General features: G+C 43.8%; 2 protein-coding genes and 1 pseudogene across 2 annotated transcripts; all 3 read right to left on the bottom strand.

Moving 5' to 3' along the window:
* Positions 1–518: 518 nt before the first annotated feature.
* LOC119478633 (zinc-binding protein A33-like) lies at positions 519–3,323 on the bottom strand. The gene has a single exon (XM_037753550.1). The coding sequence runs from the start codon at positions 2,692–2,694 to the stop codon at positions 1,291–1,293; it is 1,404 nt and encodes a 467-aa protein (XP_037609478.1). The 5' UTR covers positions 2,695–3,323; the 3' UTR covers positions 519–1,290.
* A 3,665-nt stretch (positions 3,324–6,988) lies between these two features.
* On the bottom strand, positions 6,989–9,164 carry LOC119478710 (nuclear factor 7, ovary-like). The gene has a single exon (XM_037753671.1). The coding sequence runs from the start codon at positions 8,946–8,948 to the stop codon at positions 7,548–7,550; it is 1,401 nt and encodes a 466-aa protein (XP_037609599.1). The 5' UTR covers positions 8,949–9,164; the 3' UTR covers positions 6,989–7,547.
* Positions 9,165–13,444: 4,280 nt separating this feature from the next.
* Positions 13,445–17,289, bottom strand: LOC119485182 (annotated as a pseudogene).
* Between the last annotated feature and the right edge of the window lie 2,316 nt (positions 17,290–19,605).

Below are 19,605 nucleotides of genomic sequence, written 5' to 3'. Positions count from 1 at the left end.
TACTCTTCAATTTTGGTCTCTTCTGTGATGTTTCATTCTGTCGTGGCTGAAAGGAAAAAACTCAAGTATGAAACCTTTCTTATATTGAACATGAAGCGCAGACACTTGTTATCTCAACATGAGACAATTAAATCTGATCATCAGAAAATAATGTTTGAGAGCAAACTTAATTTGAGCAAATATTATTTACTTTGAGATAACTTGTGTGATCTAACAGGCCTAAAAATATTTTCAACAACCACAGCCGCTCTCAGCTTCTGTACTTTTCTGTGGTGGCATCTAAGCAACAAACAGTAAACAACAGAAATATAACTTCTAAATAAATACATATTTAAATATGAATAATAATATCTACTAATATGTAATTCCTAAAATATTAATACTTTTTTCCCTCAAAACATTGTGACTTTTTCCTCATAATATTAAGACTCTATTTTCATTATGTTATGGCTTTATTCTCAATACATGGTATAACTTTTTTTTTTTTTTTTTTTAAATATAATGACTTCAGTGTCGACACATTATTAACCTTTCTTGTATTCTCAAAATATTACAATTGAAACTCAAAATCTTTGAACACATTTTAGTCTGAAATAATTTTGATTTAATTGTTTATTCATTTTACAATAATAATTCAAATTGGTTCAAAGCGATCAGAACATAATCAGAAATGTACAGTTTACATCAAAATCACAATTTCGAAAGAAAGTAGTTCCTCTGCTTACACAATGATAGACAGTGCAGAATGAAATAAAAACAATAAAAGCATGATATTAAAAGTCATCAACTGGCTGACAAAAGATTATATAATGATTACTTACAATGAGACATATTCCTCCCCCAAAAAAGACTTTAAAAGTAATTAATAAATCAGAAATAATAACTCAATGTTTGTTTATATTATGTATTTATGAATGCAATTATATCTGCCAATATATGTCAATATTGGCAGCAAATATTGAACATCAGATAATTTAAAGTATTGTTTTTTCATTTAAGACTATCAGTAAATGTTTTGACAGAACTAATGTTCAGATTTTGCCTCAACATGGTTCTTATGTTCCTGAAACACTGACACTCCTCTGTTCAGTCACATATAGATATTTGCCCTGTGTCAAAGACCCGAGGACGTACGGACAAAAAACTCAAATTACAAATTGCATAAAAGATTTTTTCTGTTTCATATAAACTCGTAGAACATGTATAGTATCACTGACATGCAGGATGGCATTTCTGAGTAGCCTTACTCAACCTGAATATAATGCTATATAGCATGCTTAGCTAATGCATTTAGTAACTAGGCCATAAGCCTGTTGACACAGAGACCTTCATTGGTAATATCTTCAGTGGGAGTTTACTTATATTGGCAACGTATGGAAACAGTCTCTCAGTGAATGTGTGTGTGAAGGTGTGTATTTGTGTGTTAGTATCAAGATCATAGAAAGACAGTTTTCCTTTGTTCCAGTTCAGATGAACTCTGATCCTCTGGAGCTTCTTCTTCACTGAGAGAACGGTTTCTGAGAGTGGTGGGGAGGCTGCTATGTACTTTCCTTCATGGAGACATATGTCCCAGAACCCAGTCACCATTTTTCCCTTTCTCTGGACAGACTCTTTTATCACACCTAGGGCCCAGGGATCATCATTTCTAACCTCAAAGTCCCAGCTGTGAGTCCCAGAGTTAAATCCCTCTGAACCAAGGACAGCGCAGTCGTAATCAAACCTCTCTGGATTATCAGGAAGCTGCTGTTTCTGTCCTCGTCTCACACTGGTCAGATCTTCAGACAGGAGGAGTTCTTGACCAGCAGTGTTTGGATCCAGAATCAGAGGAGTGTAGGAGACCATCTCCTTCATCTTGATCCAGATGTTGAAGGTCAGGTTGCCCAGGTGTTTGGCCTCGTCTATCAGAGCTCCTGAGAGCAGCTGTGGATCCTCCAGCAGGGGGCGCTGCTGGACTCTTTCCACTGCAGCCTTGTAGTTGTGCAGGAATGAGACGTCTTCAGCTCTCAGCTCCTCCTCTGTGGCTCTGACAGTGTCTGAAAGAGCTGCTATCTCTCTGCTCAGAGCCTCCATCTTCTCCTTCATCATCTGGCTCTTCTGCTGCTCTTCATCCCTCAAGGCAGAGATCCTGGCCTCCTCTTCCTCTTCTAGAAACTGGTGAAGCTTCTTAAACTGCTCCTTAATCTTCCTCTCTGTGCGTCGGGCCTGGACCTTCATGTGTTCTGCTGTTTGATCACAGTTTCCTTTAACTTGTTTAAAGAGCTCCAGTTTCTCCTGAATGAGCTTCAGGGATTTCTGGAGCTCCTGTTTGTGATCCTGAGCAGCTTCATCGATGGGTCTGAATCTGTGGTCAGTATGTATCCTTGAATCTCTGCAGACGAGACACACTGGCTGCTGATGATCCAGACAGAAGAGTCTGAGTTTCTCAGAGTGCAGACTGCAGAGAGTCTCTGCTGAAGCTCTCTGATCTCTCTCCAGTAAGAAGGCCTCACACAGGTTCTTTAAAGCCAGGTTACAAGGAGGGTTCAACTTTGAAGATCTTCTCTTACAAACTGGACAGTCTTGTGTTTGTTTCTCTCTCCACCAGCTCTTCAGACAGTTTTTACAGAAGCTGTGGCTACATGACAGGAGGACAGGATATTTAAAGATTTCATAGCAGACAGGACAACAGAGATCCTCCTCTGATCTGGAAGCCATTTTGTCTCTGAGTGAAAATAAAAACACAGCACACAGAGAGAGCAGTCGATCAGTCCGAAGGTTGAAAGTTATACTTTTCACTTTGAGTCGTAGCCTAGCTCCTCTAAATCTCCTGTTTATATATTATACTAGACTATGTTGAATCAGCAGCAGGTTGAAGTATTCCAGTACTCCAGTAATCCCAGTGTTACCTGTGTTCCCAGTGTTTCTTCCTTTCTGTGGCTTCTCTCCGTGAAGTTGAACTTCAGTCAAGCCTCCACTTCGAAAAACACAGTCAAGCCAGCCCACTTATTGTTTTGTGGTAGGTGTTTATCTTTATTACAGTAAGAGTGTGTAAGAACTGACTTCAAAATAAAAGCACCGTTCTGAAGAACGTGATAGACCATTTCACATTCATTCAGTCAGTCAGTCATTCAGTCAATAATAAATGAATAAACAAAAATACATAAATGAAACAAAATTAATACATATAAAATACTAAATGAAATGAATGATAATTAAAATAATAACTACCGCCTACAAACCATATTTCAGAGAATACTGATTAAAGCCCAGCGACTAATAAATACGCAAAACAAACATCAAATCAAGAATATTCCGCCGTGTGACTCATGTAAATGGTAAATGGACTTGCTTTTATATAGCGCTTTTCTATTCTTCCAACCACTCAAAGTGCTTTACACTACATGTCAACATTCACCCATTCATGGCAGAGGCTGCTAAGGTGCCAACTTTGCCCATTAGGATCTAATCTAAATACTCATTCACACACCAATGGCTATGCTTTCGGGAGAAATTTAGGGATAAGTGTCTTGCTCCAGGACACATCGACATGTGATCCGGAGCAGCCGGGGATCGAACCACCGACTTACCGAGTAGTGGACAACCTGCTCTACCCTCTGGGCCACAGCCGTGCTTCATTCTCTCACAGTGCAGCTGTTCTAAGGCATAACTACATAAAATGACTCTTATTCACTCATTTACAACTTGTCAGGCCCTCTCTCTCTCTCTCTCTCTGTGTGTGTGTGTGTGTGTGTGTGTGTGTGCTGTGCTTGATTGCATGAGTGGAGTCTGGTGTGCAGGGGTTGTGGTGCAGCTGCAAAACGTCATCAATCTACTCTACTACAAATACTGGTCTTCAACTTCACCATGCTGCCAGATCGTAGACTCTGTTCCCAAAGTCAGTCTAGTTCAAGCCTCTTATCTGAAAAGCTCTTGTCTGTTTTTGTATGAATGTCTCATACCTGTTTACCTAGCACACCTCTCTGGACTCAGCACTCAGCTCTGGACCTCTGGATCTCTGGACTCAGCATATGTGGCATAATCAGTCATATGTAGGTTATAAAACAGAACCATTTCTTGGGTGTAATGCAAGTGAAGATAGTTTGTCATGTTTCATATGTGTTTATAAGAAGAAAGAGTTCAATGTGGTTATAATTTAGGGTACAGTGTTATTTATTGCCAGTGTCATTATTAGGGTGTTGTGCCAGTAGATCGCCAGTAGGTGTCAGTGTTGCTACAGAAGCCGTGTATGTGAAGGGGAGCGTCACAGGGAAGTCTCGCGTGAATAAGTGAGATAATGAGAATCTCTGTGTACAAGATAGAAGCAGAATACACTGTGTAGCGATGTCAACCTAAAGCATTATTTTACATTTTGCAGAACATCTTAAATAAATGTGTAGCACCAGACTGAGCCTGTGGGACATCATTCTGTGCACCGCTACACATACAGCTCTGGATCTCTGGATCTCTGGACTCAGCACACAGCTCTGGATCTCGGGACACAGCTCTCTCCTCCCCCCCTCTGCCAGTAAACTCACCTGACTTGCTCTACCCAGTTCTCGCCATCAGAAATGAAGTATTGTAAATAAATTATTTCTTTGCATCTATTACCTGCCTCAGTCTCTGTGTTCTGCACTTGGGTTCACTAAATTAGCCACGCCTAACACAACTGTTCTTGTATTCAATTATTATATGGGAAAAATATAATTGCACAGGTAAAACTGAGTTTAATAAAGAAATGGATTTAATTTACAGAAGACAACTGTGAGCTATGCTAACCCACTTGAGAATAATATTAGATTTTTAAGTATTAAATTACATTTAAAAGCTCTTGACAGCACGATGTCAGTGACCCCACAGCTACTGCCACACCGCTGAACTGGATGGGTCACAACTCCTCCTTTCCATTAGAGGGATTCAGCATCATGTCCCAGATATTCTCTGAGTGACATTGAGGAGACCCGATAGTACAGTTCCTGATAGTGTTACGTCTGGCCTCATGCTTCTCTTTTGTGGTCGAAGCTCATCATTGAAAGGTGATAAACATGCAAACATTTAGCATGTTAGCATGCCGTTTGAGCATCCATCCCAAGAAGTATCCTGTTATTAACTGAAATGATGGACAATTGGAAACGAAAAGCCAGAAGTCAGTAGGACTCATCCTTTTGGGGACCATGAATTTCTGAACCAAATTTGGTCCGATAGTTGACGGACTGATCGACTAACGTCAGACATTTTGAATCAGGTATATTAATTAACGTAGAGGGAAGAGTCTGTTTTAAGGCACATTTCACTGCTCACACTCAAATGAAGGGAGTAGATCAGCCCCGCCTCTTGATTTGTGTCATCCTTCTGTAAAAACGAGTCATTTTAACGTTCATCACCTCTACAGTTGAAGGTTTCTGGAGCTCATCACCACAGGCGTCCATGTTTTTGTCACCTCAGTAGCTCAGATGTGTCTTCTACATTTGACTTGTCGTTACTGACCATAAACAGTACAGACGCTCAAAACGGATCTCCCAACAGATTGCAGTGGTTCAATGTTATGCAGTGAATGATGAACCGTATTTAGACCACTGAACATGTAAAGACTTTGACTGTCTGAATGAATGAAGTCAATTCTTGTAATGAAGTTTTTTTTTAAAGAGAATAATATAATCTACTGACCACATTCACATCTCGTCTTTGTTTTATCTTGAGGTGTCACTCCCCTCATGGTACACACAAAGATCAGTTTACTGGTTATGGTAAGTTCTACTCAGCCTGTGAAAACAGTTGTATGATGTCGTTTGTGGCTCTGAAGGAGAAAATAACCCTGATGATGTCATAATGATGTCATCAAGGTAATCTCAAATTGAGTTTGGGGACTACAAACGTCTAACAGAAAGTCTGCGTTACAAACTGGAGATGTGAGGTTTGAAAGATGTTGGTGTTTACCAAACAGGGAGGGTTTAATGAAAGATACTATCAGGTTGCATCATGGGAAATGTAGGATCCAGTGTTTTCAGAGCTTTATTTTATATTAGGGAATAAAAGTCAGGATATCTGCTGCTTTAATTACACCAATTTCTTTGTCTGAGTATTATTAGGAAATTAATCAGAATGTATATTTACAGATATTATATTATTATTATTATTATTATTATTATTATTATTATTATTATAAGATTGAGATCATTTTTGTGTATTGTTAGTGTTTTTTTCTATTCTATATTTTTAAGAAATAGTCCTCGTAAAAGTAATTTTGTTGTCCTACTGTCTTCTTACTCTTCAATTTTGGTCTCTTCTGTCATGTTTCATTCTGTCGTGGCTGAAAGGAAGAAACTCAAGTATGAAACCTTTCTTATATTGAACATGAAGTGCAGACACTTGTTATCTCAACATGAGACAATTAAATCTGATCATCAGAAAACAATGTTTGAGAGCAAACTTAATTTGCGCAAATGTTATTTACTTTGAGATAACTTGTGTGATCTAACAGGCCTAAAAATATTCTCAACAACCACAGCCGCTCTCAGCTTCTGTACTTTTTTGTGGTGGCATATAAGCAACAAACTGTAAACAACAGAAATATGACTTCTAAATAAATACACATTTAAATATGAATAATAATATCTACTAATATGTAATTCCTAAAATATTAATTTTTTTCCTCAAAACATTCTGACTTTTTCCTCATAATATTATGACTCTATTTTCATTATGTTATGGCTTTATTCTCAATACATTGCAACTTTTTTCTCTGAATAGTATAACTTTATTTATTTATTTATTTATTTTTAAATATAATGACTTCAGTGTCGACACATTATTACCTTTTCTTGTATTCTCAAAATATTACGATTGATACTCAAAATCTCTGAACATATTTGAGTCTGAAATCATTTTGATTTGATTGTTTATTAATTTTACAATAATAATTCAAATTGGTTCAAAGCAATTAGAACATAATCAGAAATGTACAGTTTACATCAAAATCACAATTTCGAAAGAAGGTAGTGCCTCTGCTTACACAATGATAGACAGTGCAGAATGAAATAAAAATAAAAAAGCATGATATTAAAAATCATAAACTGGCTGACAAAAGGTTATATAATGATTACTTACAATGAGACATATTCCTCCCCCAAAAAACACTTTAAAAGTAATTAATAAATCAGAAATAATAACTCAATGTTTGTTTATATTATGTATTTATGTACACAATTATATCTGCCAATATATATCAATATTGGCAGCAAATATTCAACATCAGATAATTTAAAGTATTGTTTTTTCATTTAAGACTATCAGTAAATGTTTTGACAGAACTAATGTTCAGATTGTGCCTCAACATGGTTCTTATGTTCCTGAAACACTGACACTCCTCTGTTCAGTCATATATAGATATTTGCCCTGTGTCAAAGACCCGAGGACGTACGGACAAAAAACTTTCAAATTGCATAAAAGATTTTTTCTGTTTCATATAAACTCGTAGAACATGTATAGTATCACTGACATGCAGGATGGCATTTCTGAGTAGCCTTACTCAACCTGAATATAATGCTATATAGCATGCTTAGCTAATGCATTTAGTAACTAGGCCATAAGCCTGTTGATACAGAGACCTTCATTGGTAATATCTTCACTGGGAGTTTACTCAGAGTGGCAACGTATGGAAACAGTCTCTCAGTGAATGTGTGTGTGAAGGTGTGTATGTTTGTGTTAGTATCAAGATCATAGAAAGACAGTTTTCCTTTGTCAAAGTCCAGATGAACTCTGATCCTCCAGAGCTGCTTCTTCACTGAGAGAACGGTTTTTAAGAGTGGTGGGGAGGCTGCTTTGTACTTTCCATCGTGGAGATATATTACCCAGAATCCAGTCTGTATTCGTCCCTTTCTCCCGACAGAGTCCTTCATCACACCTAGGCCCCAGGAATCATCATTTCTAACCTCAAAGTCCCAGCTGTGAGTCCCAGAGTTAAATCCCTCTGAACCAAGGACAGCGATGTCGTGATCAAACCTCTCTGGATTATCAGGAAGCTGCTGTTCCTCTCCTCGTCTCACACTGGTCAGATCTTCAGACAGGAGGAGTTCTCGACCAGCAGTGTTTGGATCCAGAATCAGAGGAGTGTACGAGACCATCTCCTTCATCTTGTTCCAGATGTTGAAGGTCAGGTTGCCCAGGTGTTTGGCCTCGTCTATGAGAGCTCCAGAGAACGGCTGTGGATCCTCCAACAGGGGGCGCTGCTGGACTCTTTCCACTGCAGCCTTGTAGTTGTGCAGGAATGAGACGTCTTCAGCTCTCAGCTCCTCCTCTGTGGCTCTGAATGTGTCTGAAAGAGCTGCTATCTCTCTGCTCAGAGCCTCCATCTTCTCCTTCATCATCTGACTCTTCTGCTCCTCTTCCTCCCTCAGAGCAGAGATCCTGGCCTCCTCTTCCTCTTCTAGAAACTGGTGAAGCTTCTTAAACTGCTCCTTAATCTTCCTCTCTGTGAGTCGGGCCTGGACCTTCATGTGTTCTGCTGTTTGATCACAGTTTCCTTTAACTTGTTTAAAGAGCTCCAGTTTCTTCTGAATGGGCTTCAGGGATTTCTGGAGCTCCTGTTTGTGATCCTGAGCAGCTTCATCGATGGGTCTGAATCTGTGGTCAGTATGTATCCTTGATTCTTTGCAGACGACACACACCGGCTGCTGATGGTCCAGACAGAAGAGTCTGAGTTTCTCAGAGTGCAGACTGCAGAGAGTCTCTGAAGCTCTCTGATCTCTCTCCAGTAAGAAGGCCTCACACAGGTTCTTTAAGGCCAGATTACGAGGTGGATCACTCTTTGATGATCTCCTCTTACAAATTGGACACTCTTGTGTTTGTTTCTCTCTCCACCAGCTCTTCAGACAGTCTTTACAGAAGCTGTGGCTACATGACAGGACAACAGGATCTTTAAAGATTTCATAGCAGACAGGACAACAGTGATCCTCCTCTGATCTGGAAGCCATTTTGTCCCTGAGTGAAAATAAAAACACAACACACAGAGAGAGCAGTCGATCAGTCCAGAAGGTTGAAAGTTTTACTTTCACTTTGAGTCGTAGCCTAGCTCCTCTAAATCTCCTGTTTATATATTATACTAGACTATGTTGAATCAGCAGCAGGTTGAAGTATTCCAGTACTCCAGTAATCCCAGTGTTGCCTGTGTTCCCAGTGTTTCTTCCTTTCTGTGGCTTCTCTCCGTGAAGTTGAACTTCAGTCAAGCCTCGATTTTAAAAACACAGTCAAGCCAGCCCCCTCGTTGTTCTTGTGTATATCTTTCTTACAGTAAGAGCTGACTTCAAAATAAAAGCACCGTTCTGATGAACGTGATAGGCCATTTCACATTCATTCAGTCAGTCAATCATAAATAAATAAACAAAAATACATAAATGAAACAAAATTAATACATATAAAATACTAAATTAAATGAATGATAATTAAAACAATAATAATTACTGCCTACAAACCATATTTCAGAGAAAACTGATTAAAGCACAGCAACTAATAAATATGCAAAACAAACATTAAATCAAGAATATTCCGCCGTGTGACAAATGTGCTTGACTCTCTCACAGTGCAGCTGTTCTTAGGCATAACTACATGTCCCAAATATTCTCTGAGTGACTTTGAGGTGACCCCATAGTACAATTCCTGATAGTGTTACTTCTGGCCTCATGCTTCCCTTTTGTGGTCGAAGCGCTCATCATTAAAAGGTGATAAACATGCAAACATTTTGCATATTAGCATGCGGTTTGAGCATCAGGGTCGGCGCCAGAGTGTTAGGGGCAAACGGGCAATCAGCTTTGACAGGGGGAGCATTTTTTTTCACCTCATATAGCCTTTATTAAGTGTATCTTTAACATTATCATGTTTCATGAAAGAAATAAACTGACAGAGAGGTGTATACATACTGCCACTTATGCGCACAGGTGCGCACGCACGCATACACATGCTGTTATGTCCACAAAAACAGGTTATAAACTAACACCGTGTTATAACTTGATGCGAGCGTCCAACTATCGCGCTGCATCGCGCATTTGACGCTCCCTGTCCACTGAATACGTTAAATCTGCACTTCTGTTACATCATGTAAACAAACCAGGAACATATCAGCTGTGAGCTCCAGATCAGACTGGAGCTGAAGACGTAACCACCTCAAAGATGGGTTTGTAGCAGCGTCGGCGTTAGGGGCGAACACTGCAATGCAAAATAAAGCACAAAACAGTGATAGTTTTGCTTTTAACAACTAGGACATGTACTTGGGCTTGATTACATTGTTTTCTATTGGACTGTCCTAACTGGCTGCGAGCAACACGGTGCTGCACAGCAACACGGCGCTGCGAGCAACACGGTGCTGCACAGCGCGACGTGACGTTTTGTCTGAACTTCTATCGGATACACGGTTCCTATTTTTTCCTGTCACTCATATTGAGAGGAACGGCTGATTAGTTTAGATAAAATGAGCTGAGAAAACCGGGTCAGTTATCCTGGATGTAAATGAAAATATTAACTTGATTACTGACACTTTCAGCACAAGCATTGACGCTCACAGTTATATGTAATAAAGTTCACTAGTGAAACTTTATTACGAGCTACCTGTCAAAAAATATAACAGCCACCTCACTAATGGTTCAAATAAAACACGAAAACACAGCGCAAAGATACAACTATGGAAACTCTGGGAAATATGAACCGTCACGACAATATTTCAGTAAGAAGCCTCGTTTTGATCCGCTTCGTTTGTGTGTTTGTTTTTGTTTTGTTTTTTTCAATCTAGCTCAATAGAAAAAAATGGGAGAAAGTAGACCTACAAACCTGGTGCATTAAAGCACAATTAGGACCAAGAGAGTAAAAAGCATCCTGTGCTCCTCTCACATCTTACTTTTTCTACCTGTTTGGATTATTCTGTTCAGTATTGTGGAATAAAACAATGGACTAATGTTACACTACAGCAGGCTGAGCAGGGCCAACAACTGGTGAGTGAAACATTCACATTTAGTCTTTATTAACTTAAATTATAGTTATGAAGAAATCAGTCAGACTGTTGGATTAATGTGTTGTTTAACTCCCTGTTAACTGTATCTCGGCACCCGTGTGTGTGCACATTTTGACCCTGCACTAGCAAGACGCAGGGCGTGCCTGAAAAGTTATCTGTAGCCTCCAGTAACTCCTCATTTCAAAACAGAAACCAAAATAAGGTGGCAGCTGGCTGGAGAAGATCACTAGATAACAACCTACTTGCTCTTGGCTATCGTATGTTATTTCCAGTAAATATCACAGATAAAACGTGTGTTTTCTGATAAAAAAAAAGTACGAAAGTAGGAAGATAACAAGTAGGCTACTACTAACCCATCTTTGAGGTGGTTACGTCTTCAGCTCAAGTCTGATCTGGAGCTCACAGCTTATATGTTCCTGGTTTGTTTATGTAACCCTCTGGGAAAACCAGTTGTTTCTAAATCATTTAGAGATATTTCCCTCACTGAAAATTCCTTTTATTTAATAAATAACCACATTCCTTATTTTATTCTGAAATTCATTTATCATTGTTTATTTTATTTCCGTTTTTGCTCAGAGTTTTAACTTTGCATCAGGATGTGTTCTAACGGTCAAAAACTTGACAACAAATAAACTTATTGGTTCAAAGTGAAATAACTGTTGCTATTGGTGTAAAACATTCCAAGTCCCGCCTCCTCACTCAGGTTAGAGACGCAGTGGAGTGTGGAAAAAACGGAGATTGATGAGAAAGCAGCGGAGAAGCTGGATTTACAGAGTGATATTATTGCTACTTATACTTGATATACTACTGAACAGAGAGAAGTAAAACTATATATGAGCCAGTAAGAGCTCCATCACCTATTGAAGCGACCTGAGAACATCTGAGAGCATCGTTTTATTCTTTTATTTTCTCGGCTAGGTTTTCCTGATACCCTTGAACTCCGGATTTGGATTGGAATCTCTCCCTGACGAGGGGGATGGCGAGCTACCTGTGCTGAGCACCTGGAATGAGGAGCGCTTTCAACTTTCATCTGCCTTGCTGTCAGTGTGGTAGGACTGTGGGGAAGGACCTCAAAAGACAATTGGATCTGAACATTTTATTTTGGGAATTACTTTTATTTTTTAGGGTGCACCCAGTTCAATAGACATTTCAAACTGAACAAAACTGAACGCCGGCAGTAATTGTGAATTTATTCTGTGTCAATACAATAATTTTCCTTTAAACTTAATTCTGTGTTCTGCTTACTCATTGTGGTGTCCGATTCCTGTTCATTACTCCTCTCTACGAATCTAGGTTATACTAGTCCAGTGTATACTTATTCATCAGGTGGGTTACATTTACATGATGTAACAGAAGTGCAGATTTAACGTATTCAGTGGACAGAGAGCGTCAGATGCTACGCGATGCAGCGCAGTAGTTGAACGCTCGCATCCAGTTAGGACACGGTGTTAGTTTATAACCTGTTTTTGTGGACATAACGTAAGTTATGTCCATAACTATGGATCTATGAGACCGAAGGATGACCGTCACCACGGTCTTCACCTTGAATGAAGCCATTCTTCTTCCTATCTGCGAGACCATAATATCAACAAAGTCATGTGACTGACCTTAAGAGGCTGGCCGTAGGTTATAAAGCAACCTGAAAACCATGCCTCTTCCTCCTGCCTGGAACGCCTCAGCCCGTTCTGAGCGACAAGAGATGGTGACGGTCATCCTTCGGTCTCATAGATCCATAGTTATGGACATAACTTACGATCTATTTCGACCTCACTCTGACCGTCACCACGGTCTTCACCTTGGATGACTAATATCAACATTGTCGCGAGGAACGGAAGATTCCACCGCCTCACCAACATGCTCGGCGGCCGACATAAGAACTGTGGAGCCAATTGCCGTAGACGTCACATTGACTCTATAAAACCTTGCAAACGTGCATGGAGTACTCCATGATGCTGCTGCACGAATGTCCCCAACAGCAACTCCCTTTAGAGCTGCCCATGAAGTGGCCACACTGTGTGTGGAGTGGGCTACCAGACCTTCTGGATCTGGGAAATCTTGGTTAGAGTAAGCCTGAGAAATTGTCTCCACCAACCAGTGGGACAGACGTTGCTTAGACAGGGGGTGACCAAACTTCTTGCCCCCATAACAAACGAACAGCTGAGTGTGTGCCTGCCTCAGCGTCCGAGTACGATCAACATAGGCCTTCAGTGCCCTTACTGGACACAATGTATGAAGAGCCGCTCCCTCTTGGCAAGATGGATCAGGTTGGAATGTTTCCATTTCAATAGCCTGATTCACTGTCTGAGGGCTTACCACTTTAGGGAGGAAGAACGGGTTCGGCCACAGGGACACCCCTGCATATTCTGCTCTCCACCTCAAGCACTCGCTGCTCACAGACAGTGCGTGTAGCTCACTCACCCTCTTGGCAGAGCAAATGGCCAAAAGGAATGCAGTCTTGTGTGACAGAAACTTAAAATCTGACTGTTCCAGTGGTTCGTATGGGGCTGTAGCCAAGGACCTCAACACCAAAGGTAGGTCCCATGATGGAGCCCGTAAACTCCTGCCTGGGCGCAGACGGTTAGCACCTTTCAGAAACTGGGACACTATGGGGTGCTTCCCTACCGAAAGACCCCCCAGTGTGTCATGGAAAGTAGAAATAGCCGCAGTGTAGCCCCTCAGGGTGCTAGCTGCCCTACCTGCATCCAGCAGCGACTGGAGGAAGTCAAGTACCAAAGCCACCGGGCAGGTGACGGGATCTGCCCCTTTATGGTGGCACCATGATGAGAACAACTTCCACCTTTGCTTGTAATTGTAGCGTGTGGAGGGTGCTCTAGCATTATCTATGGTCTCCCGAACAGCGTCACTCAGGTCATGAGAGACGGACTGAGAAGGGGCCAAGCCCACAGCTGCATAACAGCTGGCTTGGGATACCAAATTTTTCCTCCCGCCTGGGACAGAAGGTCCGCCCTGAGTGGCAAGGGCCAAGGTCGGCCGTGAACCAGGCGAAGGAGGGCCGTAAACCAATGTCTCCCCAGCCACCGTGGGGCTACCAACAGAACCTTGTAGTGCCCCCGGTTGATTCTGTCCAACACATGAGGAATCAATGGTAGTGGGGGAAAAAGCGTACAGTAACCCCTTCGGCCACTCGTGAGACAGAGCATCCAGGCCCAGAGGACCACCTGGAGGCCTCAGGGAAAACCACAGCTGGCAATGGGCTGTCTCCTTGGATGCGAACAGATCTACCTGAGCCATGCCAAATTGAGTCGACAAACTCGCCACCACCTCTGGGTGTAGTATCCATTCCCCCGGGAGAGGCCCCGATCTGGAGAGGAGGTCTGCAGCCCGATTCAGCACCCCTGGTACATAGACAGCCTTTAGCGAGGCCAGACGTGGAAAAGCCCAAGGCAGAAGCCTCTGTGCAACCTTGAGGCAACGCAGAGACTTCGTGCCTCCTTGATGATTGACCTGGTAAACTGCGGCAGAGCTGTCCGACTTCACCAGGACATGCCTGCCGCGTATGAATGGGAGAAAGGCCCTGAGAGCCAGATGCACAGCCCTCAGCTCGAGCACATTGATGTGTTCGGTGTCCCATGGAGGTTTCCAAACACCTCTCGCCATTCTGCCCTCCCAGACTGCTCCCCAGCCTGTCATGGAGGCATCTGTGGACACCAAAGTCCTCCTTGAAGGCAGATTGCCCAAGGGTACACCTTGTGTGAGCAACTTGTGGTCCCTCCATGGGCTCAGAGCTCTCTGACATGACTGAGTCACTCTGAGCTTCACATGCCTGTCCCTCCGTGGATGGAGGTTGAACGCATTCAGCCACCGCTGTAGGGGCCGAGCCCTGAGCAGGCCCAGCGGAATCACCAACACTGCTGCTGATATCAACCCCAGCAGTCTCTGAAAGTGAACCAACTGTAGGCGTTTGCCCAGTCGGAAGATACGCAAGACCGTTAGGATTCTCGCAACCCTCTGAGGGGTAAGGGACGCCTTCATCATAAGTGAGTTCAGGCAAAGTCCCAAGAATACTGTTTCCTGCCTCGGTTCGAGGTTGCTTTTCTTTAAGTTCACCCTGAAACCAAGGGATTGGACATGAGCTAAGACCCTCCCGGTATGCTGCATGACCTGTTCACGAGATGAAGCGCAGACCAGCCAGTCGTCCAGGTATGGCAGGATCTTTAAGCCTGCCCTCTGGAGTGGTGACAGAGCGGCTGCTACCACTCAAGTGAAAACTCTCGGAGAAAGGGAGAGACCAAACGGAAGGACCTTGAACTCGTAAGCTTGCCCTTGAAATGCGAACCGTAGAAACTGCCAATGTGCCCGACAAATGGGGACGTGGAAGTACGCGTCTTTTAGATCGATAGTGGTGAACCATTCCCCTTGCTCTATCGACTCTAGAATGTGCCGTGTGTGCAGCATTCTGAACGGCAGAACCTTTATGTAAGTATTTAGGCACCGGAGGTCCAGGATGGGACGTATCCCACCATCCTTTTTGGGAACAAGGAAATATGTTGCATAAAAGCCAGCTTGCTGTTCGCTGGGCCTTACCTTCGCAATTACTTTCTTCTGAAGGAGGATTGCAATCTCCTCGGACAGAACTTTTGCCTGGACTGGGTCCTTGACCAACGTCATCTGGACCCTGGAAAAAGGTGGGGGCCGCCGCCGAAATTGAATTCTGTAACCCCTTGCAACAGTAGCCACTACCCAGGGGTCTGAGACTTCCTTCTCCCAGCTGTCCAGACGTAGCTGGGAGTGAACCTTGGCGGCTGCCCCACCACTCCTATGCAGAGGCCCCCTGGGTCCCTGGACCCTTGGGGGGGCGTCTCCTTTGAGGAGCCCCTCTTGCTGTAGGCCGGGGCTGAAACCCTTGATGCTGCAGTCGCAGTCTTCCTGCAGCATCACCCGAACCTTGTGCACCTGAGCCCTGGCGCCTGCCACGCATCCAGGGCTCTGGATGACCCCAGGCAGCCTGGAATTGGTGCTGCTGGCCCGTTGGTCTCTGCCTCGTCGCTACAGGCCGACTGAATGTGCGCTGCACGCTCTCTCGAGTACGCAGAGACTGTTCAGCTTTCTCCAAGACACTCTGGGAGTCAGAGTGAAAGACTCTACCCGGTACCACCGGCATGTTGGTAAGCTCCTTCTTGATGTTCTCGGGGAGGGTTGTCTGAGCTAGCCAGATCTGTCTGCGGGCCATCATGGCTGACGACATAGCGGAACCGATGTCACGAGTAAGCTGAGAGTGTGTGGACAGGGCCGCATCTATCAGGTTTCTGGTGTCCTGATCACCCGCACTAGCGGTCCTTCTGAGCGCTGCTAACAAGAGAGCGAGTGCATTTCCTGCACGCGCCGCGCGGGCGGCTGCATTATAGGACCTACAAACCAAGTGGTCTGTCTTCTTGCACTCCTTACGAGGACAGTGTGGATTAGTGGTCACCCTATCTGGGCCTAGAGGGGTTAAAGCTGCCATTTCCCTCTCTACAGGCGGCATATCGCCCAAACCAGACTCATGGGGGTACTGTGCCTTGGCTAGCCTCCTGCACCCCGAATTAAACTGAGGGGCGCTACCAGGATTATTCCATGACCTCCTTAACATCTGACAATAATCCTCGGCTGCAGGAATAGTCACTGAGGGACGAGACTGCGAGATGCCAGCCCAGACTCCCTCCGATGAGCTAGGGGTTTCAATTGGAATTGAAAGGCCCATAATCTTAGCCGCACTCAAAACCTTTGAAAACACATCACTGTGTGTGAGATAGGCTAAGGCAATGTGACTCTTCAGCAATCTCTGGGTGACCCTCGTCCTCCAAGAGAGAACCCTGAGCATAAAGTGATATAGCATCAGGGTGATCTGTCTGATGTTCTTCATATGCCGGCAAGTCCCTAGGGGAGATCCCCTCCGAACAAGCCGCAGTCAGTGGAGCTGCTCTCTGAGCTTCCATTCTACTCACCCTGTCTGCCAGACCACGAATGGCGGCCAGGATTTGACACTGAGTATCCTCCTGCCCCCCTACCCCATCTACAGGTGGGGCTGGACTCTGCAGTGGCGGAGAGTTAGTCTCTGTGGCACGTTTTTTTCCATGCCCCTGGGACTGCCCCTGTTTACGCTTGCGGGAGCGGTTTTCCGTGCGACGCTCTCGTTCCCTACTAGGGGGAGCAGCTGCCGCAGTGTGTTGGGAATGCCCCTCAAGCCTAGCCCTTCGGGCCCTTTCCTCCAGAGGCAGATCAATGGCTGCTGGACATGGGCAATCAACGTCATCCATTAAATGCGCCATGCCCAAACAAGACGGACACTCACGGTGACCGTCGCGAATGTCCATGGCTGCCCCACAGAACCGACAAGTCTGGGGAGCCATAATAGTACCAATTAACCCCTCCTGCTGCGAACAGTAGTCAATGGGGATATATGCTCACTGGCTCAAAGGTATAAACAAAAATACTGCTCATAAGAACTAAAAATCACCCCTTTCCTGTACGCGGACGTACAAGGGGGAACAAATAACCAAACCCACCTACTGCGCACAGAGGTTTAAGGGAAAAATGAAAACGCCCTTTAAAACACAAGGGGAATGCAAGGCAAAATCCTTGGCTAAATAAAATATGCCGAAGGGGGATTCGAACCCCTGCCTACCGCAGTAAGAGCGCCCGCTCTACCGGGTGAGCTATAACACTCAGTGGGCTGTTTATCGGCGCGCCACTATTTAAATAAAGAACACCACTCGTGTACGCACGTGTATGAAGGGTGAAACAGAAAACTTAATTTGCGAAACAGCTGAAAGCAGTAACTCTGCAACTGCTTCCAAGGGGAGAATAAGCAAAGCTACTCACCCAAACGCCAACTTACGCAAAAACGCCAAACAGGCTATGGGGTAATCAGCCGCAGGTGATATCATTTATCTTACCTGCAACAAACAGAGAGTTACATACAGAACTCACGGGAAAAACCACAGAAATCCTCAGGGACACAAGGCACCTGCACACTAAAGTGACGGATTATTGGCTTCCCGACATACTTACCGGTCTCCGATGAGGCGAGAAAGGCAAAGAGGAAGAGGCATGGTTTTCCGGTTGCTTTATAACCTACGGCCAGCCTCTTAAGGTCAGTCACATGACTTTGTTGATATTATGGTCTCGCAGATAGGAAGAAGAATGGCTTCATTCAAGGTGAAGACCGTGGTGACGGTCAGAGTGAGGTCGAAATAGATCAGCATGTGTATGCGTGCCTGCGCACCTGTGCGCATAAGTGGCAGTATGTATACACCTCTCTGTCAGTTTATTTCTTTCATGAAACATGATAATGTTAAAGATACACTTAAAGGGACTATTTGTAACTTTGTAAGCGTATAAATGTAGCGGGTCGGCACACATGCGCGCTCGCATATGCGCGTTCGCGTGTAGCCGCTGTACCCTTGTCCTCTGCCTGCTCGCCTTCACTCAGACAGCTCAGCTCGCTCCACCTCTAGACGTGAACGCGCGCTCACTACACACTACAGAAGAGTTAGTTTAGCTCTGAGAATATCTAGTGAATGTACAGGGGACGTTTGTGCAGAAATAACTGCTGCAGTTCCTCCAGACCAACAGAGGTTTTCCGTGTCTTGTGAAGTGACGGAGCTTTGCAGAGAGTTACGTTGTCTTCTCGTTACTGACCGGGTGCCGGTGTCTCCTCTGCTGTGAGAGCAGGGAGACACGCTGCAGAGCCCCGCTGCCTCAGCCTGCACTTAGGCAGGAAAAGCCAACACTAGGATCAGATCTAAATCATGTTCATGGAGAGACCTTCGTTTGGTCAGCTAACATTACTGCCAAGCAGCTGAAATATAGAGTGATATTGTGGTTTTAGCTGACTTGTGTCGCCTCACTGTTTTGAGCGATCCTCGTTCAGGTATATTTAGAGCGAGCAAGCGCAAGCCCGACGCTGACTTTCGTTGATTTCACGGCCACAGGTGTCGCTGTTAACAAGCATTTCTGAAAGTTACAAATAGTCCCTTTAATACAGGCTACATGAGGTGAAATAAAATGCCCCCCCCGTCAAAGCTGATTGCCCGTCCGCCCCTAATACTCTAGCGCCGACCCTGCATGTTAGCATGCCGTTTTAGCATCCATCCCAAGAAGTATCCTGTTATTAACTGAAATGATGGACAATTGGAAACAAAAAGCCAGAAGTCAGTAGGATTCATCCTTTTGGGGACCATGAATTTCTGAACCAAATTTGGTCCGATAGTTGACGGACTGATCGACTAACGTCAGACATTTTGAATCAGGTATATTAATTAACGTAGAGGGAAGAGTCTGTTTTAAGCCACATTGCACTGCTCACACTCAAATGAAGGGAGTAGATCAGCCCCGCCTCTTGATTTGTGTCATCCTTCTGTAAAAAGAGTAATTTTAACATTCATCACCTCTACAGTTGAAGGTTTCTGGAGCTCGTCACCACAGGCGTCCATGTTTTTGTCACCTCAGTAGCTCAGATGTGTCTTCTACATTTGACTTGTCGTTACTGACCATAAACAGTACAGACGCTCAAAACTGATCTCCCAACAGATTGCAGTGGTTCCATGTTATGCAGTGAATGATGAACCGTATTTAGACCAGTGAACATGTAAAGACTTTGACTGTCTGAATGAATGAAGTCAATTCTT

Source organism: Sebastes umbrosus, chromosome 1, assembly GCF_015220745.1.
Source record: "Sebastes umbrosus isolate fSebUmb1 chromosome 1, fSebUmb1.pri, whole genome shotgun sequence".
NCBI classification, from domain to species: Eukaryota; Metazoa; Chordata; class Actinopteri; order Perciformes; family Sebastidae; genus Sebastes; species Sebastes umbrosus.
This window is presented reverse-complemented; position numbering and strand designations above follow the sequence as displayed.

Excerpts from the sequence above, each read along its gene's own strand:
- LOC119478710 (XM_037753671.1), bottom strand. The coding sequence starts at position 8,948 with ATGGCTTCCAGATCAGAGGAGGATCACTGTTGTCCTGTCTGCTATGAA.
- LOC119478633 (XM_037753550.1), bottom strand. The coding sequence starts at position 2,694 with ATGGCTTCCAGATCAGAGGAGGATCTCTGTTGTCCTGTCTGCTATGAA.